The 23,350-nt window shown below is 46.5% G+C and overlaps 2 protein-coding genes and 1 pseudogene across 7 annotated transcripts in view; 1 reads left to right on the top strand and 2 right to left on the bottom strand.

Moving 5' to 3' along the window:
- The window catches only part of GPSM2 (G protein signaling modulator 2), a 58,160-nt gene extending 46,005 nt beyond the window's left edge, over window positions 1-12,155 (top strand). For 2 of the 3 annotated variants that reach the window (XM_066353342.1, XM_066353341.1), the window contains 4 exons: window positions 813-981; window positions 1,731-1,945; window positions 8,797-9,020; window positions 12,060-12,155. In XM_066353342.1, coding sequence (XP_066209439.1) covers window positions 813-981; window positions 1,731-1,945; window positions 8,797-9,020; window positions 12,060-12,135 — 684 coding nt within the window. In that variant the 3' untranslated portion in view covers window positions 12,136-12,155. Of the gene's footprint in view, window positions 1-812; window positions 982-1,730; window positions 1,946-8,796; window positions 11,731-12,059 lie in introns of those variants that run through there. The other variant, XM_066353343.1, reaches the window with a different exon arrangement.
- CLCC1 (chloride channel CLIC like 1) overlaps window positions 10,798-23,350 on the bottom strand; it is a 28,486-nt gene continuing 15,933 nt past the window's right edge. Inside the window, exons 7-12 of one of the 4 annotated variants that reach the window (XM_066353346.1) lie at window positions 22,921-23,014; window positions 20,477-20,574; window positions 20,065-20,211; window positions 15,506-15,847; window positions 13,451-13,711; window positions 10,798-11,077 (exon numbers count right to left, since the gene is read on the bottom strand). In XM_066353346.1, coding sequence (XP_066209443.1) covers window positions 13,490-13,711; window positions 15,506-15,847; window positions 20,065-20,211; window positions 20,477-20,574; window positions 22,921-23,014 — 903 coding nt within the window. In that variant the 3' untranslated portion in view covers window positions 10,798-11,077; window positions 13,451-13,489. Of the gene's footprint in view, window positions 13,712-15,505; window positions 15,848-20,064; window positions 20,212-20,476; window positions 20,575-22,920; window positions 23,015-23,350 lie in introns of all 4 variants that reach the window. The other 3 variants (XM_066353345.1, XM_066353344.1, XM_066353348.1) reach the window with 3 other exon arrangements.
- On the bottom strand, window positions 15,990-17,384 carry LOC136383433 (proteasome subunit alpha type-1 pseudogene; annotated as a pseudogene).

Raw genomic sequence — 23,350 nt, 5'->3', positions numbered from 1 at the left:
CACTGATACTCAGTAATTCACTTGGGACCGGAAGCAGTGCCGGCAAGTCTGAGGTGCATTTCTTCTCTTCAGTGAGAGGAGGAGAGGCAGGGACAGACTCCTGAGTGTGCCCCACTGGGACCCACATGCATGCCCACTAGGGGGCATTGCTCCGTTACCACTGGAGCCATTCTAGCACCTGAGGTGGAGGCCATGAAGCTATCCTCAGTGCCTGGGCCAACTTGCTCTAATCAACTCACACCTGTGGGAGGGGGAGAGAGAGGAAGCAAGAGGGGGAAGATGGAGAAGCAGATGGGCACTTCTGTGTGCCCTGGCCGGGAATCGAATCCGGGACTTCCACATGCCAGGCCAACGTGCTACCACTGAGCCAGCTGGCCAGGGCTTGAGGTACATTTCTTTAGCTTTAGAAATACAAGGATTAAAAACTAAAATAGGCCTGACCTGTGGTGGCGCAGTGGGTAAAAGCGTCGACCTGGAACGCTGAGGTTGCCGGTTCGAAACCCCAGGCTTGCCTGGTCAAGGCACATATGGAAGTTGATGCTTCCTGCTCCTCCCTCTGTTCTTTCTATCTCTTTCCTCTCTCTTTCTGTCTCCTCTCTCTAAAAAAAAATGAATAAATAAAAATGTAAAAACTAAAATAACTACAAACGCTTTTTGTTAGTTGGATTGAAATAACTTATTAATATTTTTTCAAAGAAAGTGCCAATTTTTATTTTTAATCATCTGTACCTTTTGCGTTCGAGTATATCAACGTTATTGTTTCTATTCCTGGCCTGAGGCACTGATGGAATAGTTTCTCTCGATTATTTCAGAAACTCAGCGCAGACACGGTCGGAGACGAAGGGTTTTTTGACCTCCTGAGCCGGTTCCAGAGCAGCCGGATGGACGACCAGCGCTGCTGCCTGCAGGAGAGCCGCGAGCCGGCCCCCAGCACGGCCCCCGGCGCGGCCCCGGCCACGCCCCCGAGCGGGGCGCTGACAGGTGAGCCCCGCCCCTCCCCAGACTGCGCAGTTTCCGAAGCTCCTGCGAGCTGTACTCTGAGCACCTGGTTCTCATCCTCGGGCTAGTAACAGCCCGAGTCCAGGTGCATCTGACACGCTGGTGCTTGTACCAGGCAGGCTTGGCCTCACCTCCCCCAGTTTACCTGTATTTCCAGTCCAGTGCACTTCTAACTTGCTCACACGGCAGCCTGTTTCTTTGCACTGGGATAAACTCGTTAGGACACAGTGACATGTACCATAGATGTAAAATGTAGGAGCAGCCAGGACAGTGACACTAAGGCCTGGGGTCTAAACTGGCGACTCAGTTCCTGTTTCAGCCACTGAAGGACGTGACCCGAGAGTGAAGCGTGCACGCGGCACTTAACTCTGGGTTTGGTCAGGCGAGCGGTTCCTATCTAGGGCGTGAAATAAAACCGCTCCCCTTTGTCCTGGTCGGACGCATTAGGTAAGAAACTGGCGTATTTCCCTCCTAGCACGCAGCCCTGAGCCCGGAAAGGTCCCGTGGGGTGGGCGCCGGGTGACATCTGAACCAGCAGCAGCACACCCCGAGGTTCCAAGACGCACCCCCCAGTGCCCGCTCAGCAGGAGGCCGGCAGGTGCTGCAGGAAGACAGCAGTTATTGTAATAGTTATTAAGTAGTATGAGTTCCTTATAAAGTAAAAAAAACAACTATGTTAACCCCTGTGCTGAGAGACGTGGGAATGTGTGGGCTGTTTCTCCTGTCCACAGCACCATCTGTCCCCACGGTGTCCCCCAACACGGATGAGTTCTTAGATCTCCTTGCCAGCTCGCAAAGCCGCCGGCTGGACGACCAGAGGGCCAGCTTCAGTAACCTCCCAGGCCTCCGTCTGACACAGAACAACAGCCAGTCGGTCCTGGGCCACCTGATGACAAACGACAAGGAGCCTGATGAAGACTTCTTTGACATCCTCATCAAATGTCAAGTATGTGCACCTGCTTATCGTTCTGTGTACATCTCAGGCCCTGTCGAGAGCTCGGGCAGAATCAGAATTCCGAGTCGGGAGGGCTCGTTTGTGTGGGGGACGCTTTGTAGTTCTGGCTGGGGCGGCGAGCAGACTAAAGGACATGGGACAAAACCTAGAAACGAGCTCCTCTTCCCAGATTTTAGGAGACGGCGTCAGGAGCGACAGCGATCAACACAGGGCCCGATAGTGATGAGAAAAAGAATGCTTATTTCCATTAAGAAGAAACAATTCTCCTGCCTGGCCCCAGCTCTTATCTGTGTCTCATTCATAAAAAGATGAGATAATAAGTACTACCTACCTCTCATTCATTCAACAAAAAAATTATTGAACACCTCTTGGGTTCTGGGTCTGATAAGACACTGGAGATACACTTGCTCTTTAAAGCATCCTGCATTTTAGTGGGAGAGGTGTTATGTTACATGTACAGATAGAGTACGTGTCAGGGCCCGACGGCCGTGTACAGACGGAGTGCGGGTCGGGGACTGATAGTTGTGTACAGATGGAGTACGGGTCGGGGACTGATACTTGCTGTAATTAAAACAAGATAAAGGGCCAGTGGTTTCGGGAGTGTGTTTTAGATGTGGTGGGCAGGAGACAATGAACAGAGATCTGAATGAGGTGAAGCAGTCAGCCCTGTGAAAGAACATTCCAGAAAGAGATGGCAGGTCCAAGGAATGGCAGAGTGGCCACCGTGACCGGTGTGGAGTGAGTGAGGGGTGGGGCAGAGGTTTGAGCCGCGGTCTGTGATGAGGGCTTGTTCTAGGTGTGATCATCCGGCTGTTTTTGAAACACAGAGTGGCAAAGGGTGTGAGTGTGGAAACCAGTGAGGGACCGACGCGGGGGTTCAGGCAAAGACAGTGGTGACGTGACTAGAGTGGGGGCAGTACTCAAATGAGGGATATAGTTAGAGGTTAGGATTGATGGGCAAGACCCGCTAAAAAACTGGATGTGGGCACGAGAGGAAGAGTCAAGGACGGCCCCTAGCTTTGTGGCTTGAGTAACTGGGTGAATGAACAGCGCCACGCAGTGAAATGGAGAAGCCGATTTGGGGTTCTGCTTTAAGACACAGAAATTCGGGGTACCCAGTCAGACAGTCAGGTTGAGAAGGTAACTGGATATAAAAATCTGACCCCGAAAAAGCCGTAACCTGGGAGTCATCAGCAGGGAGCCGGTATGAAGCCCTGGGAAACAGACAGGGACAGAGGCCGGGGCCCCTGCACTCCAGGACCGACCCGGGCGAAGGCACTGAGCCCACGCCCAGCCCGAGTTGGGGGAGCCCGAGAGAGGTGGAGCCCAGTGCAGCAGGTATTTTAAAGACCGTTCGACTGTGTCAGACGCTAAGAAGCCGAGTAAGATGACGGTTGAGCTACTAGATTTGGCAACACGGAGATTTTTTAGTGACAGGGACACGGATCGAGGGGGTGTGCTCATGAAGGAAAGACAAGAAATAAATCAGTTGGAGGGGCACAGAGGTGGGTTTTCTTCTCACCCAGTGGACACAGGGAGGGGTGCAGCATGCGTGCTGACGGACATGTCAGGCAGGGAGCGGCATGGCAGACGGTGGCCGAGGGTGAGTGTGACACGTGCAGCGGGAGCAAGCAGGAATCTCAGCACAGTGAGAAGCAGGCCAGACCCTGTTTGAGGAAGCGGAACAGGTGATCTTTGTGAAACTGAAAGTGTACTGACCAATGACAGTAACAGGCTTGCAGACCTGTGCTGAGGACTCATCTGAAGTTCACGGTCACTGAAATAAGACCGGTCAGTACAAGTATTAATTTTCTCAGGTCATAACCAGCTGCGTAAGGAGAGAGATTTAATCAAGGCTGGTCTTCTTGTGCCTGGGGAACAGGGTAGGGCAGAGAGGCATATGGCAGGGAATGCTTTGGAATCTAGGCAGGAAATGAAATGTGTTTGATCCCAGTGGACACAGGCAATGCCAGAGCCACACACCTACAGGTAATACCATCTACAGCAATGAAGCAAACGTGGACAGAACTAAAGGGACAGACATTGCTGCAGTAATAGTGGGAGAGTCTAACACCCACCCCACTCTCAGTATGGGTAGGACGACCAGGCAGAAGATAGGAAACAGAACAGAGGCCTTGAGCAACACAATACACCGGCCCTGTCTCACACTCAGGAGCACACACACTCAAGGGCACAGGGGACGTTCTCCAGGTAGACTACATCTGTGACAGGCCACAAATACAGTCTCAACGGGTTTTTAACAGATATCACACAAAGTATCTTCCCCAAAAACAGGGATGAAGTTAGAAGCAATAACAAAAGGAAAACCTACAGCATAATGAGTACTAGATATTCTAACACAGGAAGTTAGAGCTGTTAATGCTTCCATTAAAAAGACCTCGTCAATAACTTAAGTTTACAAACTAAACCTATAATCAGCAAAAGGAAGGAAAAAATGAGAGCAGAGAGAGAAAAGAAAAATAGAGAAAATCAAAACCAAATGCTGGTTCTTTGAAAAGACTGACAAACCTCTAGCTAGACTAAGAAAAGACAAGGCTTAAATTACTAAAATTAGAAATGAAAGTAGGGGCATTATTCCTGATACTACAGAAATAAAAATTATAGAAGACCGTGAATGGTTATTCGCTAACAAGCTGGATAACCTGGATGAAATGGACAAATACCTGGAACACAAAACCAGGAAAATCACGACCAGCCTGACTGTGGCGGCGCAGTGGGTGGAGCGGAACCAGACTGTTGAGGTCGCCAGGCTGGGGTCCCCAAGGCTGCGGTTTGAGGCCCCCCGCCCCCTGCTCAAGGGATGTATGAGAAGTAATCAATGAACTAAAGTGATGCAACTGTGTGAGTCGATAGCTTCTCATTTCTCTCCTCCCTCCTTCTCTTTCTAAAACTAATTTTTTAAAAAATCACAAAGTAGCCTGACCAGGTGGTGGCGCAGTGGATAGAGCTTTGGACTGGGACGTGGAGGACCCAGGTTCGAAACCCCAAGGTCGCCAGCTTGAGCACAGGCTCGTCTGGTTTGAGCAAAGCTCACCAGCTTGGACCCAAGGTCACTGGCTCGAGCAGGGGTCACTTGGTCTGCTGAAGCCCCCCTTCCCAAGGTCAAGGCACATGAGAAAGCAATCAAGGAACAACTGAGGGGCCTCAACAAGGAATTGATGCTTCTCATCTCTCCCTTCCTGCCTATCTGTCCCTCTGTCTCTGTCACACACACAAGTCACGAAGTAAAACAGACCCATAATTTAAGGAAATTTTATCAATAATCAAAACCCTCATGCCAGAAGGCCTTGGACCTGATGATGCCTATACGGTGAATCCTATCAAACATTTAAAGTATTACTATCGATGCTTCTTAAACTGTTGCAGAAAATCTGAAGAGAAGGGAACACTTCCTCTGACTTAGATGTTGCTTTAGGAGGCCAATACGTTGTTCTGACACCCAAACTAACAGGATATTGTGAGAAAACTACAAACCAGTATCCTTTTTGAATACAGATGTAGAAATCATCAACAAAATCCTGGCAAGCAGAGCCCAATAGCATATTAAAAGGGTTATACACCACAACCCAGAGTGATTTATTCCTGGATGCAAGGACGATTCAACATATGGAAATCAATCAGTGTAATATACCAAATTTCTAGAATGAAAGGAAAAACACACAATCATCTCAACTGACATAAAAAGCATTTGACAAAATTTAACACATTTATATGATAAAAATACTCCAAGTAGGAATATAGGAAACCATTATAACATAGTAAAAGTTATTTATGAAATAAGCACAGTTATCATATTCAATGATAAAGGACGGAAAGCTTTTCCCCTAACTCCTGGAACAAGGCCAGGGTGCCCACTTTATACAACACAGAACTGGCAGTTCTGCCCAGAGCAGGCAAGAAAACCAAAGCATCCAAACTGGAAAGGAAAAGGTAACAGTATCTTTGTTCAGAGATGAGACTTATATGTAGACAATCTAAAAGATTTCACACCAAAACACGTTAGAACTAAGAAACAAATTCAGCAAAATAACAGGACATAAAATCAATATCCAAAAATGTTTTTCTACACTAACAATGAACAGTCCAAAAAGGAAATTAAGAAAACAGTCCTAGGCCTGACCTGTGGTGGCGCAGTGGATAAAGCGTCGACCTGGAAATGCTGAGGTCGCTGGTTCAAAACCCTGGGCTTGCCTGGTCAAGGCACATATGGGAGTTGATGCTTCCAGCTCCTCCCCCTGTCCTCTCTCTATCTCTCTCTCTCTCCCTTCTCTCTCTAATAAAAATGAATAAATAAAATCTAAAAAAGTAAATAAATAAAAAATTTAAAAAACAACACAAAACCAGTCCTAGCCCTGGCTGGATGGTTCAGTTGGTCAGAGCATCGTCCCAAAGAAAACAACCCCACTGGCAATAGCATCAAAAACAATTGACACTCAGGAATTAACCTGGGAGGCGACCTATAGCTAACCCGTACAATGTAAACTACAGAGTGTTTCTGAAACTAAGAATGACATAAACATAAATGATTGTTGGTGGTGTTCATAGGTTGAAAGACTAATAAATTGTTAATACCACCCAGAGTGTGATCTACGTAGTCAATGCAATCCCCATCAAAATTTCTATGACAGTTTTACAAAAATAGTAAAACCTACCCTAAAATTCACACGGAATCTCAGAGCATGCAAATAGGCATTCTTAGGCAAGAAAATCAAAGTTAGAGGACTCCTCGTGATTTCAAAATTTACTGCAAAGCTACCGTTACACAAAGAGTAGACTAGACATACAAACCAACAGAAGAGAGAGCCCAGACACAGCCCTCGCAGAGACAGGAAATAATGGAGCGGAGACCACTCAATGGGAAAGCAGTCTAACCGACAGGTGAAAAGCTGGATGTGCACATGCAAAAGCTGACCCCTCACCAGACAGACAGCTAACTCAAATTGCATCAGTTTAAAGTATAAAACTTCTTGAAGAAAACAGAAGGAGAAAGCTTCACGGCACTGGGTTTGGCAGTGATTTCCTGGTCATGACACCAAAGGCACAGGTAACAAAAGAGAAAACAAATTGGCCTCATGAAAATGTAAAACTTTTGTACATCAAAGGACACACTGTCAGCAAAGTAAAAAGGCAACCACAAAAATTATTTGTAGGCCCTGGCCGGTTGGCTCAGTGGTAGTGCGTTGGCCTGGTGTGCGGGGGACCCGGGCTCGATTCCCGGCCAGGGCACATAGGAGAAGCGCCCATTTGCTTCTCCACGCCCCCCTCCTTCCTCTCTGTCTCTCTCTTCCCCTCCCGCAGCCAAGGTTCCATTGGAGCAAAGATGGCCCGGGCGCTGGGGATGGCTCCTTGGCCTCTGCCCCAGGCGCTAGAGTGGCTCTGGTCACGGCAGAGCATCGCCCCCTGGTGGGCAGAGTGTCGCCCCTGGTGGGCATGCCGGGTGGATCCCAGTTGGGCGCATGCAGGAGTCTGTCTGACTGTCTGTTTCCAGCTTCAGAAAAAAAAAATACAAAAAAAAAAAAATTATTTGTAAATCCAGAGTACACAGAACTCCAAGCTAAGAACAAAAAATCTTATTAAAAAATATACAAAGAACACAGTAGTCATTTCTCCAGAGAAGATATAGGAATGGCCAATAAACACAGGAACAGATGTGTAGCATTCCAGATCGAAGCCACAGTGAGATCCAGCCTCACACCACTAGGACGGCAACTATCAACAAACAACAGAGTCGGCAAGGCTGTGTAGGAGCTGAAACTCCTGCACTGCTGGTGGAACATAGTGGTGCTGCTGCTGCTGCGAAGACAGCACGGTGGCTCCTCAAAAATGTAACGGAACTGCCATGTGATCCAACATTCCTATTTCAGAACATACACCCACGGAATGTGAACTGTATCAACAAGCCACGAGCCCACCAACAGGTTAACATAAAATCTGTATAGACAGAATCCAGTATTTTCCCGCCCTAACAAGAAAGGAAATTCTGATATGCAGTGACATGATGAACCTTCAAGACATGCTGAGAAATGAGCAGTCACGGAAGGACAAACACCGTAGGACTGAGCAGAAGGCACACTGGTGGCTGCGGGGCTGGGGGCACTGGTCAGTGTTGCAGGTGAAAGCTGTCCGGGAGGTGGCTGGTGGCCATGGCTGTGCAACACGGATGTACTTAAAGCCACTGAGCTGTACGCTTCAATATGCTTAAAACGGTAAATTTTGTTTGTTTATCACTATAAAAACTTACTAGAGTACCAGAGAACATGACTTGGAAAAATTGGAGGCAGTGGTCAGCAAGGGATGTTTGAAATCTTCATTTTCCAGGTGGTGCAATAGGGAGAGTAAGTCTGGCCTATATGACCCAGCAGGCAGTGCACGAGGCAGGAGGACACGCAGGGGCTCTAGAAACTCAAGTGCCCAGTGTTGACGACTTGGAGGACAGAGAAATGACAGTAACTAGGACAGGAGAAGCGCAGAGGGGCCGGTGGGTGTGGAGGGCGGGGCCTGGGCTCTCACGGGAAGGCGTTTCCGAGGGTTTGGGAAGTGTATGCACCGGTGCCTGTTGTGACAGTTACAGTCTCTAGCTGTCATGCCTGGACACAGCTGCCCTGTGTCTTAACCTGACCAAATCTATGAAGCTGTGCTATACTCATGATACTTGTTATGTAAGTCATTTTAAAGGAAAAAATTTGCTAGGTTTCCAATCTCAGGTAAGTTTCTGAGAAGAGGCACAAAAGGCAACGTCCGAAGCCACGTTTCCTGTTGTAGATGACAGCTCGTGCTCCCTCCCGCAGTACTGTTTCCATCTCTTTCTGCTGTGCTTCCAGGGGTCCAGGTTAGATGACCAAAGATGTGCTCCACCACCTGCTGCCACAAAGGGACCAACGGTACCAGATGAGGACTTTTTTAGCCTTATTTTACGGTCTCAGGCGAAAAGGATGGACGAACAGCGAGTTCTTTTACAAAGAGATCAAAACAGAGACACTGACTTTGGGCTCAAGGACTGTTTGCAAAGCAATGCTCTGCTGGAATTTAAAAATTCAGGGAAAAAGTAAGCAAACCACTAGTTCCTGTGGATTGTTTTAAAGTGACCGTTTCCTTTCAGAACACTGCAAGGAAATTCAAGCTGTTTCTTTTCTCCTAAGAGGAGACATTATAGCACTATAGTACAGCTTAAAATGTTTGAGAGTGATATAAGATTTCAGCTTCATAGTCTAGATTAATGACATCCTTTGGACACTCACGTGTTCCGGGGTGGACGTGTCTTATAAGGTGCTTCATCAACTTTTGTGATTTCTGCTTGGGACTGTGTTCTTTGGCAACTTGTTAGATCGTTTACCTGTATCTGTAAAGTAGAAAGTTCAGTGAATCCTAGACTACAATTTAATCCTCTTGCTAACATTTTTAAAACTTTCATTGACAATGGCTTTTTTAATACTTGACCATCGACGTAGATAGAAATTACGTTGTCTAGTAATAATGTACTTGACCGTGTAAAAAAGTTCTAGTTTTATAAAAATCTAGGCATCCCCCCCAAAAAAAAGAAAATCTGTTTTCTATGTATTTTTAGGCCAAAGCCATTATGAAACAGACTTAAGAAATAAACAACTTTAGCATGTGTTGGGCTCTTTGGTAAATAACAAAATAGTCACATGCCACTCAACACCAGGGACAGGTCCCGAGAAACGCCGTGTGCTGTGCGCAGACCTGGGCGGCACCACCGCTGCCCGGCCGAGCTGCTGTGCACGCACGACCACGCGCAGTCTGCAGCCCGGCTCCGCCAGACACGTGAGGAGTTGGCTGCGCTGTGTCAGGATGGCTAGGGCGTCACTAGGGATGGGAATTTCTCAGCTCTAGTACAATCTTACAGGACCACCATTGTAGACGTGGTCTGTTGTCGACCAAAACATCGTTACATGGCACATAAGCATATATATCCATGTATGTACATATGGTTCAAAATTGTATCCTCTATTGCAAAATACCGCTGTAAAACTTTTTAGCACCTGAAAATCAAGTACATGGTTATGTCAAGGACCTGGGCCCCCAAAATAGGAAACTGATGAAACTCGTAAAACTGAAGAACGAAAGATGTAGGCTAGAACCCCAGTTGTCATTAAGCCTCCTCCCAGACACTGAAAGGTGTTAACAAGGACACATAACAGGATGTGACAGAGAGACAGTTTAGCAAAAACAGACTGGGACAGAGCCCAGCCTGGACTCTAAGGCTGGCTGCACGCTGCCAACGCCCACCCCTGGGACCGCTGGAGCTCCTTCACCTCTGGGGGCTTCTGACTGCACAGCTGGGGACAGGTCTCGGGCTCTTTCTAACACTCCTCCCAGTGATTCTGATCAGCAAACAGCGAGAACACTTCTCCAAATGGCCAACATGTAAAATAATCAGGAACCCTGGCTGGCTATCTCCCCTCCTCTCACCTTAAAAAAAAGAAAAGAAAAAAGAACCCGGGCGGCTAGCTCAGCTGGTTAGAGCATTTTCCCCATATGCAAAGGTTATGGGTTCGATCCCCACTCAGGGCACATACAGGAACAGATGGATGTTTCTGTCTCTTTCTCTCCCCTTTCCTTTCTTAAAGAAATAATTTTTAAAAATAAAGAACAAAGTTACACAATCTGAAATTACATCATGAGCTCAGGGGAAAAAAACTGTCAGAAATTTGGTCGAAAGTACCCAATACCTGGGTTATATATGATTTATATATGGTGTATAATGTCCTAAAGTTGACACATTTTAAAAACTGCACGTAAGATTCATGGGGCTTTTTGTTGTAAGAATCTTCAATGAGCACAGACAGGCATACCAACCAGAGTAATATAAAAGTAAGGGTTTATTTTGTGTATATGGTAGTTCTTAGATGCTGTAAACATTCAACATTACTCCATTTAAAAGCTGTCTACACCATTCTGATTTCCCTGAAAGCTTGTCGCTAGAACCCTTGATGTTAGTGATAAACAGTGGCTAGACAATCAGTAAGCCTCTTCTAGCTGTAAACTGGCCTTGGCAGTTTGAGTTGCTTTAGCAGTTTTCCCTGTCTTGCTATCATTCAATGTGCTGGCGGCACACTGCCTTGTTTCATCCCCAACGGTCATCTGTAAGGGAAGAATACAAAGGTGAAATTGTACGTACAAGTTCTTTCCGCAGGAGGGCAGAAAGCACTAACCCCACTCTCAGGCTCCGGCCTACCACCCGAGGCCCGTTTCTCTTCGAATTTGCTTATGCTCAGGTGACTTCCGTCTTAGCAGTCCCCCAAATAATTCTATTTTCCCCAGTCCCCAAGTGTAAAAAGGTTGAAAACCACTGATCTAAGGCCCTGGTTGGCAAACTGCGGCTCGCGAGCCAAATGCGGCTCTTTGGCCCCTTGAGCGTGGCTCTTCCACAAAATACCACGTGCGGGCGCTACCTCGATAAGGAATGTACCTACCTATATAGTTTAAGTTTAAAAAATTTGGCTCTCAAAAGAAACTTCAATCGTTGTACCATTGATATTTGGCTCTGTTGACTAATGAGTTTGCCAACCACTGATCTAAGTGATGATTCAAGAAGCCAATAAAAAGGATTATTCTACATTTAATGTAAAAAAACACACCAGCAGTACAGCATAGGGAATATAGTCAATAATATTGCCATAAATATGTAGAGTGCCAGGGAGGTACTGAAAATATCGGGGGACCACTCTGTAAAATACATGGCTGTCGAACCCTATGCTGCCCACCTGAAACTAATATAAAATATTACATGAAAACTAATTGAAAAACTAAAAAAAAACCCCCACCAAAAGCCAGAAAGCAAATACTCTGAACAAGTCCTGTTTACTGACACGTGCCTGAAGGAAATTTTAAGACTATCCCGGACAGGCAGCATCCTCATTAGCAGCTGGACTCAACTCTCGGGGTGAAGATTACACAGACGCCACCTAAATGTACGTGAAATCTGCTTTCCAGCGAGGTACCAGCGAGATTTATAAATGGTTTTTAGTTTAAAAGGAGTAGTAGTATTAAAAAGTCAGAATAACTCAAAATATTGATTGTATCACTTGTCTACAGTTAAGAAAAACTCAGTTTTCCCCATCAGGGTCTTCTCTCTAGAGATTGTTCAACACGGGACCTTGCTGTGGCCCAGACAGCACGACCTGCCACCGTGTGAATAGGGTACGGTGCCATCTGACAGCCTCACTGAGGGGGTTCTGCTCCAGGACAGCGGGTCTGATAAAGCCCGTGCGTCCCCTGGGGGGAGACAAAGCCACTGAAAGCCTGGTCACTCTGTAAACTGAGTGCCGACCCACCATGCCGTGTGGTCTCAAGCCCCCCGCACTCTTTGGTCTCGTAGGAAAGTAAAGGGGGTGAGGTGGCAGCCCCAGGGGCAGCTGCGGGAGCTAGAGATGCAGGTAGAACGGGAAATGACACAGCCACCTGGATCTATGGGTGGCCCACGCGGCTCCAGTGGACTTTCCTCAGAACCGGCCAGCCTGTGGGTGCCTCCCAGCCCCAGAGTGCCGTGCACCGTGAGCAAGTTCTCCTCCTACTGAGGTGGGGGTGACAGCACTTCCACAGGCAACACACACACTGGGTAGCTGGTTCCCACGTGTACATGTCAACGATAAAACTTCTTTTTCAATGTCCCTAATACCAACTGGCTTCTTTAATTATTCAGTTAGTGATGCCTGCCTTATGTTCATCCTGACAGGGGTCAGGAACCTTTTTGGCTGAGAGAGCCATGAACGCCACATATTTTAAAATGTAATTCCATGAGAGCCATACAACAACCCGTGTACTTTACACATTATCCAATAAAAATTTGGTGTTGTCCCGGAGGACAGCTGTGATTGGCTCCAGCCACCCGCAACCATGAACATGAGTGGTAGGAAATGAATGGATTGTAATACATGAGAATGTTTTATATTTTTAACATTTTTTTTTTTTAAGATTTGTCTGCGAGCCAGATGCAGCCATCAAAAGAGTCACATCTGGCTCACGAGCCATAGGTTCCCGATCCCTGCTCTATGAGATCCTGTTCCAAAATTAGTATTTCAGAACTTAATGGGATCTATCTTAACATCAAAAAGATAAAATAAAACATGAAAGAAGTTAAACAAAAACAAATACATTTGTTGATTCTGATTGTCAGTAAAAATTTGATGTTTAAGTTGGCACCTTTGTAGTAAATGTCAGAATATCAGTACTAAATAGTTGTGAAGAGTAGCCCTGGCCGGTGGTTCAGTCGATCTAATGCCATCCCAGAGTGCCAAGGTCACTGGTTCGATCCCAAGGGTGCTGGCTTGACCCCAAGGTTGTCAGTTCGAGCCCTGATCAGGGCTCATATATGCAGCAATCAATGGCACAACTAAGTGGAATAAGTTGATGCCTCTCTCTCCCTCTCTCTCCTATCCTCTCCGTCCCACCCTCTGTCTCTCTCTCTCAAAAAAGAAAAGAAGTTGAAGAGTATACGTTACAAAATCCCATTACAAAAGGGTGACCTCCAAGCTGCGGCCAGTCCGTGTTCCTCTAGCCACACAGGCTGCCAGCTGGGTCGCCTCCCCCTGCTCCCACGGCCGGGGGGGCTGCGCCGCCTTCGCCGTCTGGCCGGAGCGGGGCCTCTCCCACAGCAGGTGCCCCTTCTCCAGCCACTGAGGCCTCCTGGCCGGGCACAGGCTTAGCAGGCTGCTGGCTTTCACTGCTGCTCTCTGATGGCGGGCTTTTTCCTGGGTCCACACCACTCTCTCTGGGCTAGAAAGTAGGGAAGGACATTTTGTTTCAACTGTTTAATACAATGTGAAGGTTTAGTATTAATCATATTTAACAAGTTGCTATGCAAATCTGATTCTTTCAAAGAGCTGAATTATAATGATATAAATATTCAGCCTCCTGGACCTACAAACGGAGGAGTGGGACACTTAGGACATGCTACGTGGTGAAGAGGACTGGCGGCCAGTACTGCTGACTCCCCCTGCCAGGTGAGAATAATTCACTTGACAAACACTTACTGAGCACATACTACGTTCTAGATGCTGGGGATACTGCAGGGAGAGACCAGATAAAACCCTCCTCCTCACCGGAACTTACAGTAAGGTTGGGGAGGGACTTAGGCAAAACAGGAATTAACAAAGCATCAGGCTGGAAGTGCCTGGGGGTGGCAGGTCTGAAAGGTGCCCGGGAGTCAAGGCCTGAAGGAATGAAGCACGTGGCTCCGGAGGAGGACTCCAGCTCACCACCAGCCAGCACAAGGCTCTGAGCTTAAGGACTGGTCAGAAGGCCCTCAGGGCCTGGGCGAGCGAGCTGAAGGGGCCCATGCGGGACAGGCGGGCATGCGCAGAGAGCCAAGGCCCTGGGCTACCACAGCAACTCTGCCTTTCCCTCCAAGTGGGTGGGAAGTCACCGGAGGATTCTGGAGATGAGTGGCAGATAAGCATGAACAAATGAACAGCTGAAAGGAACAGGCCCTGGCCTGTTAGCTCAGTTAGTTAAGAGCTTCGTCCAAAATAAGGTTGCAGGTTCAATCCCTGGTCAGGGCACACACGGGAAGCAACCAGGGAGTGCCCGACAGTGGAACAACAAACGAATGCTTCCTTTCATCGTCCTCTGCCTTAAAAAAATAAAAATAAAAATTAGCCTTGGCCAGATAGCTCTGTTGGTTCAAGCTCTGACCCAGAGCACAGAGGTTGCTAGTTCGATTCCTCAGTCAGGGCAAATGCAGGAGCAGCTCGATGTTCCTGTCTCTCTCTCTCTCTCTCTCAAAAAAAACCCCCAAAAAACAAACACCTTCAAGTTTTCTAGAAACATGCAGATATTCCTCTTTATAGGGAACTCCATGGGAATGGAGTCTATAATTTCCTCTGCTCTATGATGTTCGTAACTATTTTTCAAAGGTTTACAGTTGCAACTTAAATTTTGCAAATGACAATTCAAATTCCTGTCTCAAAGAGAAATGGAAATGCCCCTTTAAATGGTCAGTAAAGGTGGGGGTAAGGCCTCACCACTCTGCAGGGGAAAAGCAGTGTCGCCCGCCAATGACACAGAAGGTCTGGGAAGGCGAGGTCCCCCGAGACTCGGGGCTCTGCGTGGGCTCAGGCCGGTCTGCAGCGAGACCCTCCTTCTCCCCCCAAAGGCAGAGGGGTCCGTCAGGCTCACATGCTCACTGGCTGGCTTCCTATAAAACTTCACATGAATTTCCATCTGTGCTAACAAACTGTTGTTAAAGAGTACTTTAAAAATAAATCTCAGCCCTGGCCAGATGGCTTGGTTGGTTAGAGCTTCACCCTGAAGCTCAAAGGCTGCCAGTTCGATCCCCAGTCAAGGTACATACAGGAACAGATCTATGTTCCTATTTCTCTAAGTCAATAAATAAAAGCAAACCTCATTTCTTCTAAAGAGGCTGGACTAACTTGACCAGAGAGGGGAAGAGAACTGAATAACTACTCCGTTACTATGACTGGGACAGGGCAGGTCAGAGATACCCACAAGGCCTGGGGAAGCACCGAGGCCGAGGGCAAGGGCACGGAAAGTGAACGGTCGCCGACTTACACTGGGCAGCACCTCGGGGCGCTCGTGTGGCTCTGCATCTGGGACATCAAACGCCCGGAGCACTTCGGGGCTCTTGTGGCCAGTCTGAGAGCTCAAGTCAACATCTCTCTTTCTCAAAACATCTCTTCTACCCTCATACACTGTGTCACCAGGGCCTTGCTCAGCGGGGCTAATCTGGCCCCTATAATAAAAATCTGCGTCACCTGCTCCAACATGAGGTCTATAATCAATTCTCTGCTGCTGGCGCTTGTCACCTGGCTGAAGGGCCCAGGGTGGTTCTCTTCTGGGACCACCTAAAGGTCTCAGCAGGGGAAGGGATTTTCCAGCACCATAGCAGAAGGCCTAGAAGGAAAAGACATACACATTCCTGAGCACTTAATGGCTGGCTTACAACACAAATGTGAGGGTGCTAAACAAAATTAAACCATTTAACTTGGGGCATTTATAGACATAAGCATGTTAATTTGTTTGTTTGTTTTTTTCATTACAGGCCTCTTCTTTAATGCAGGCCCAGAATAGTCCATAGAAATTGAGGAATCATCAGTATTAAGTATATTTCAATCAGCTGGACACATCTTTTTCTAACCAACAAATGAAACAAGTCTGTTTCACAGTTGTCTTTAAAACCATAAAGACCCTATGTTCTTCATATAAAAACATTAATTCAGATAACTCTACTTTCTAGAAAACGCTCATATAGACCCTCTCAAAGAAAATACATCCTATCGTACGGTTTCAGTGAAGTCGCTTGGGGGAAACATCTGGACTGATGGCTAAAACATACCATTCCAGCACTGCATCTTTGGTTCAAAGTATAGATTCCTGGCATCGGTACACGTTCCTACACTCTTACCCCCTTGGGAACACACGTACAGACCGGGGAATTATCACCTAATGCACTGTGGGGCCACCAGCCTTTTCAGCAGATTCACCAGCAGTGGAGCACGCTCTGCCTTTCTCTGTGGCCTTTCTTCAAGACCTTCCAGGAATGGAGACACTTCATCATCATAGACTGTCAACTCCAAGCCTTTATGAACAATTCCAAGGCAAACATTCAGTACAGGTAGGTCCTGTGCTGCAGGAACTGTCTCAAAGCACGCAGACCATGCTTCCCAGTTCATTAAACTGCACTCCACAAACTGACACACGAGCTGATTGAGAACAGGCTCCAGTGGACGTAGCTCTGCAGTCAAAACAGTTAGCAGAGGGACAGGTTTGGACATTATCAGGGCCCGTATCATCATAAACAGCAATAAGCAGCCCAACACCATATGGTCTTCAGCCACATCTTTGCATTGGTACCTGGGTCTTGCTTCCAATTACAGATACAAGACGAGACACAAGAAGAGGTCTGTCAAATACAAGTCTGGAATCCAAACCCCTGTGTAATAAGATTACACAGCAGACTGGCATCAGCAGTAAGTCCCGCAACTGAGATACCACTGTGACTGTCAACACGGAGGACCTCTCTGACGCGCCACAAGCTCTGACCACGTCCTCTTCAGTGCAGCCAACACTGCGTGGTGTCTGATTTCAGACCAGCTGCGCAGTCTCGACTGACAGCTTCCACTGCATGTTCAGTTTGATGAATCCTGCCGTGAGGGCTCCAAACAGTGACGTTTTTGTCGTACTGGCTGCAAAACATGGTTCCTATGCAAGCTTAGCTGTCGCGTCGTGCAAAGCTGCGGATCAAGGAGTGCAGCCCACTGGACACATTTTGATTGGATTATAACAGCGGCAGAATGGCGTTCAGGCTAAAGCCTAAAAATCTCCATTGGAAGGTACTGATAATTACGTGTATGTTGTCTACCTTCACAGCCGTCATATAAGGTAAATGCTGAAAACTGTTCAGAATTGTACATCATTATGAAAACATTCTCCTGCAGGTTAGTTTTTTTTATTTATTTATTTATTTATTTATTTTACAGAGACAGAGAGAGAGTCAGAGAGAGGGATAGACAGGGACAGGCAGACAGGAACGGAGAGAGATGAGAAGCATCAATCATCAGTTTTTCGTTGTGCGTTGCAACACCTTAGTTGTTCATTGATTGCTTTCTCTTATGTGCCTTGACCGTGGGCCTTCAGCAGACCAAGTAACCCCTTGCGACCTTGGGTCCAAGCTGGTGAGCTTCTGCTCAAACCAGATGATCCCACGCTCAAGCTGGTGACCTCGGGGTCTTGAACCTGGGTCCTTCTGCATCGCAGTCCGACACTCTATCCACTGCGCCACCGCCTGGTCAGGCAGGTTAGTTTTTTTAACCAATGCAAACTTGGCTTCTTCCACAGCTACAACTCAACAGGCTTTGAGTCATGGTCCATGGAGCTGCCAGGCAGCACTCCTCACAGCGGCCGGTGGAGCCTGGAGGACCCGAGGTTCCTGCGGGATCCGTGAGGCCAATGCTTCCTGCACAAGCACTCCTCACAGCGGCCGATGGGGCCTGGAAGGACCCGAGGTTCCCGTGGGGATCCGTGAGGTCAACGCTTCCTGCAACACGCACTCCTCACAGCGGCCGGTGGGGCCTGGAAGGACCCGAGGTTCCCGTGGGGATCCGTGAGGTCAACGCTTCCTGCAACACGCACTCCTCACAGCAGCCGGTGGGGCCTGGAAAGACCCGAGGTTCCTGCGGGATTCGTGAGGCCAACACTTCCTGCACAAGCACTCCTCACAGCGGCCGGTGGAGCCTGGGAGGACCCGAGGTTCCTGCGGGATTCGTGAGGCCAACAATTCCTGCAACACGCACTCCTCACAGCGGCCAGTGGAGCCTGGAAGGACCCGAGGTTCCCGTGGGGATCCGTGAGGCCAATGCTTCCTGCACAAGCACTCCTCACAGCGGCCGATGGGGCCTGGAAGGACCCGAGGTTCCCGTGGGGATCCGTGAGGTCAACGCTTCCTGCAACACGCACTCCTCACAGCAGCCGGTGGGGCCTGGAAAGACCCGAGGTTCCTGCGGGATTCGTGAGGCCAACACTTCCTGCACAAGCACTCCTCACAGCGGCCGGTGGAGCCTGGGAGGACCCGAGGTTCCTGCGGGATTCGTGAGGCCAACAATTCCTGCAACACGCACTCCTCACAGCGGCCAGTGGAGCCTGGAAGGACCCGAGGTTCCTGCGGGATTCGTGAGGCCAACAATTCCTGCAACACGCACTCCTCACAGCGGCCAGTGGGGCCTGGAAGGACCCGAGATTCCCACGGGGCTCTGTGAGGCCAACACTTCCTGCAACACGAGACACGAGCCGCTCACTCTGCTGAGCTTAAGTGGAGTCTTCTGGGCTTCCGTGACATCCCCTTCCTCCCTCTGACGGCTCGTGAGCTGTGTGCTTGCAGGGACTGGTATTTTAAATCCTCTCACATGGCAAATATCAATAAATAAAATCCCCACAAACAGTTCTTAAGAATGTAAGGGTCCTGAAAACACAATGTCTGTAAATATTTGAAGACAGAGCAGCAAAAGGCCTCTTGTTAGGCAGATGAAATGAGAGATGATAGGTTGTGCATATCATTTGTGTCAAACGATTTGGATGTCACCTAACAAAACCATACCCTACACCGCTGACTCCTGTAGTAAGAAACCAAAACCAAAGAGAACAACCTCCAGGTGAACAGAGCACAGTGAACTCCGTGTCCGTAGGGAAGACAGCCCTTTAATAATCCCCCCAGCACATCTGAGTTCTTTACACTTTGTTTTATGTGACAACTGCTTCATTTGGATAAGGGCTAAAAACCATCAGCACAGAAGGCTCAGGACACTATGGATGAGTGACGGAGTAACATTTCTTAATTAACATCTCTCAGGTCCCCAAACCGCCAGTGGGCTCGCCTCCGCCCCCACCCTCCTGACACCGCTCACCAAGGCAGGCTCTTCCCTGCTCAGCATCGCAGAGCCGCAGACTGCAACGCGGGGGCCACTCTCAGAGGACACGAATGACTGACTTCGTGTGCACTAATTCACTGAGCGCAAAGAACCATTAAGGTTCTTTACATGGTCTTTTTTAATTTAATTTTTAAAATTTATTATTGCATGTGGTGGCCCAGTAGATAGAGCGCCAGCCTGAAACACTGACATCACTGGTCTAAATCCTGCGCTTGCCCGGTCAAGGCACATCTGACAAGCAACCAATGAGCAGCTGAGTGAAGCAACTACTCATCCCACCACCCTCTCCCTGTAAAATCAATCAATAAAATCTTTAAAAGAAAAAAATTCATTGATTGATTTTAGAGAAAGATGAAGAAAGAGACAGACAGAAACACTGATCTGTTTCTGTACATGCCTGACCGGGGATCAAACCCGTGACCTTTGTGTACCAGGATGCTGCTCTAACCAACTGAGCCACCTGGCCAGGGCGGAAGCTCTTATTTTAAATCACTGCCATGGCATCAACAATCCAACCGGAGCACCACATCCTTGCTCAGAGGAACACAAGTGGAAGTAATATATAAATAAAGCCGTACCACCTAAAAGTCATCCTTTCATACCTGTAGGCGTGACTTAACCTGTTTATTAGGCTTCACGGAAGTCTTGGTTCCGCAAGTGCTGTGACGGTCAGCGGGGTGCACTCACCAGGACGGCCACGGCCATGATGGCCAGCACGGGCACCTGCAGCATCACCGGGATCTCCTTCATGAGCTCTTTGATAAATTCGCCAGTTCCTTTTCCAATGTGCTTCAACGGCTCCGTGACAAAGTTGGTAAACGTCACAGCAAATGCCTAGAAAAGGTAAAAGCAACTTCATTATTTTTCACCCAGAGGATGGAGGCACATATGTTCCAAAATTCACTGGGCACTGAAGTTATGTTACATAAGTTAAAATGCTGTCATATGCTTTTAAAAATGTGAAAATCACTGTGTAACGGAAGTACTTTTTTTCTAGGACAAAGGTTTATTAGATAATTCTTAAAAACAATTTTTTTATATATTTAAGGGATTTTTGACTTATTTTGTATAAGTAATTTTTATAAAATACATTCCTTACCTTTGTCGGTGGGACCAACCAAACAGGGTTGACTAACAAGAGCTCATAGTATTTCTGGCATGGGTCATCCTTAAAGGTCACTGAGCTTCTAAACCATTCTATTTGGAGAAACAGACAAAAACACCGAGATGTTTGTAAAAAGCTGCATTTCATTCCCAAATAAGACAATGCTTTGGTTTTACCCTCACCACCACCAATCAATTTCAGACAAAACTAAAAACAGTCAGTATCACTGAGAATAAATTCACAAATATGTGTCCTGTAATGCCAATTTAAAAACTTTTTCATCTTCTGTCCCAAATCCATTCAAATTCTACAAGTCTTATGCAGATAAAATATGTTATATAAAGATTTCTAAAAGGTAACAATTTGAAAGCTGTTCTTTACACACACACATGAATCCATATGAAACTGGGACTCTGAATAAGACCAGTGGTCTGTGTCAGTCACTGTTGGGCATAGCTGGGCAAGATGCTACCCCTGGGGAAATGGGGGAAGGGCACACAGGATCTCTCTATAGTATTTCTTAATAACTACCTGTGAGTCTACAGTAACCTCAATAAAATTTCAACTTAAAAGTCAGTTCTTTCCTTATTTTATAAACAAAGTAGAACATTAGTTCTCCCCATTTTTCTAACTCGGGCTTATATTACATACTAGCCTGGCCCGGAGGAGGCCTTTAGTTATCCTTGGAGCCAGGAGGCAAGGCTAGGTTGGTTTAGTTTCCATAGCGTTCAAAGAAACAATTTTGGACACCATAATTATAGAATCTGTTGAAATTCTATTCTGGATAGGTCATCATGGACTTGCATTTATTTATAAAGTGTCTTTAAACATGAATTAAAAAATATAGTAAAGCTACAATGTAAGATTTCATAAGTCAATATAAGATTAAGTCTAAGTGGATATTAATTCATATACATAGATTCACTTCTTTAATAAACTTATACTTAGGACCTCAAATGTGCTGGACACGCTATGGACAGAGTGGGCACAGTCCATCGGAGGAAGACAGATACCATCAGTCAGCGAATGCAGTTTCATGCCTTCCCTGTGACGTCACGCGAACTCAAACCCACTGGTCTGAAACCTAAAGCTTTTATTTTATATTAAAAAAATTTTAGATGCTGCTTATTAGCTTGGTAGTTTGGCTTTATAAATCAAAACCCTGGTAAATATTTTTAATATTTTCCTCATTTTAAGAAAAATATAAATACATGTTTATTTAACAACTCTAAAAACCCCTTTCCATTTATATTAAAAAAATTTTAGATGCTGCTTATTAGCTTGGTAGTTTGGCTTTATAAATCAAAACCCTGGTAAATATTTTTAATATTTTCCTCATTTTAAGAAAAATATAAATACATGTTTATTTAACAACTCTAAAAACCCCTTTCCATTTATCTTCCCATCCCAATCCAGAAAATAAGATTAGGAAACACAGTCAAGACATATAGTACTTTAATATAATTAAAATACACGATACCCAGGGGTGGCAAACGTAGGTTTACTCTGAGTACACAGAGTTTATTTTTGTATTATTTTGTAGTATTATTATTATTATAACTGTTTTGCTCCCCCCTGTATATATATCAAGGGCCAGCAGAGAACAGAATCCCCAAATATAACCATGAGAATTAAACTTACGTATTATCCATAAATACAATCAGTGTTCTCTGGTAATTTAGGCTACCCTAAAGGAGTAGTAAGTCAAGATGCCACTCGGATACGGTGACTTTTTGCACTTTTACATCTCCATGTCATCATACTGACAAGCTGAGAAAAATGTCACCCAAACATAAATCATTCCATTTATACACATAAAGCACAAAAGTCAGAAATCTGGGTTAATTATAAGCATTCTTACTGATCCAAGCTATTAATTTTAAGGTAATTTACTTCTCTTCACCATCTATACTTGGAAATTATCAGACGCTGCCGTAATAAAGGCCTTTTTTCCTTTACAGGGTTAGTTAAGAGTAAAGGGGGCCAGATACATGGTGATGGAAGATCTGACTTCAGGTGATAAACACACAATGCATATACCAATAAAACATCACAGAACTGTACACTTAGAAACAATATAATGTTATTAACAGATGTCACCCCAATAAATGTAATAAAAAAATCAAGTCATAACAAAGAGTCGAAAAATAGTAATTTATTATTAATAATGATAATTTGGGAACAGTAGTGGAAACACCACTCAGGAAACTTGCAGAGAGTAGATATTTGGGTAAGGCTAAAGAAGACATCTCTTGCTGTGGACTTTTCCTTGATTTAGCATTGAAATCTAGGAGTCTCCTTGCATATTCGTCTGATATTAATGATCCAGTCATGGAAAGACTCCTTCTGGCATTTTATCATTCTTTGTTATTTTTAATATTTTATCATTCTCAGAAATTCTATTCAAAATGAGGCCCCGCGGGCCAGCCGCACCTTACCCCAGAGACTTCCGGCCCAGTCCATCTTCTCCACGCACACGTTGCTGAATGGCTCCATCTTGGCCACTTCGGCCTGATGCTGTGCGAAGGCCAGCTGACCAACATCAAAAGGGCACCGTGAACTGCTGAGAACAGTGCTTACATCTCCACCCAAAACACCTTAGTTCAGATACCAGGTTGTTTAAAAAATTTTAATACAAAAAAATACATCTGTTATTTCTAAAGAGTAACTATTCTCAGCTCATGGCAAATCATGGTTTTGGCCCTGGCCGGTTGGCTCAGTGGTAGAGCATCGGCCTGGTGTGCAGGAGTCCCGGGTTCGATTCCTGGCCAGGGCACACAGGAGAAGCGCCCATCTGCTTCTCCACCCCTCCCCCTCTCCTTCCTCTCTGTCTCTCTCTTCCCCTCCCGCAGCCGAGGCTCCATTGGA

This window comes from Saccopteryx leptura, chromosome 11 (genome assembly GCF_036850995.1).
Source record: "Saccopteryx leptura isolate mSacLep1 chromosome 11, mSacLep1_pri_phased_curated, whole genome shotgun sequence".
NCBI classification, from domain to species: Eukaryota; Metazoa; Chordata; class Mammalia; order Chiroptera; family Emballonuridae; genus Saccopteryx; species Saccopteryx leptura.
The sequence above is the reverse complement of the archived record's forward strand: the minus strand, read 5'-3'. Positions and strand labels throughout refer to the sequence as shown.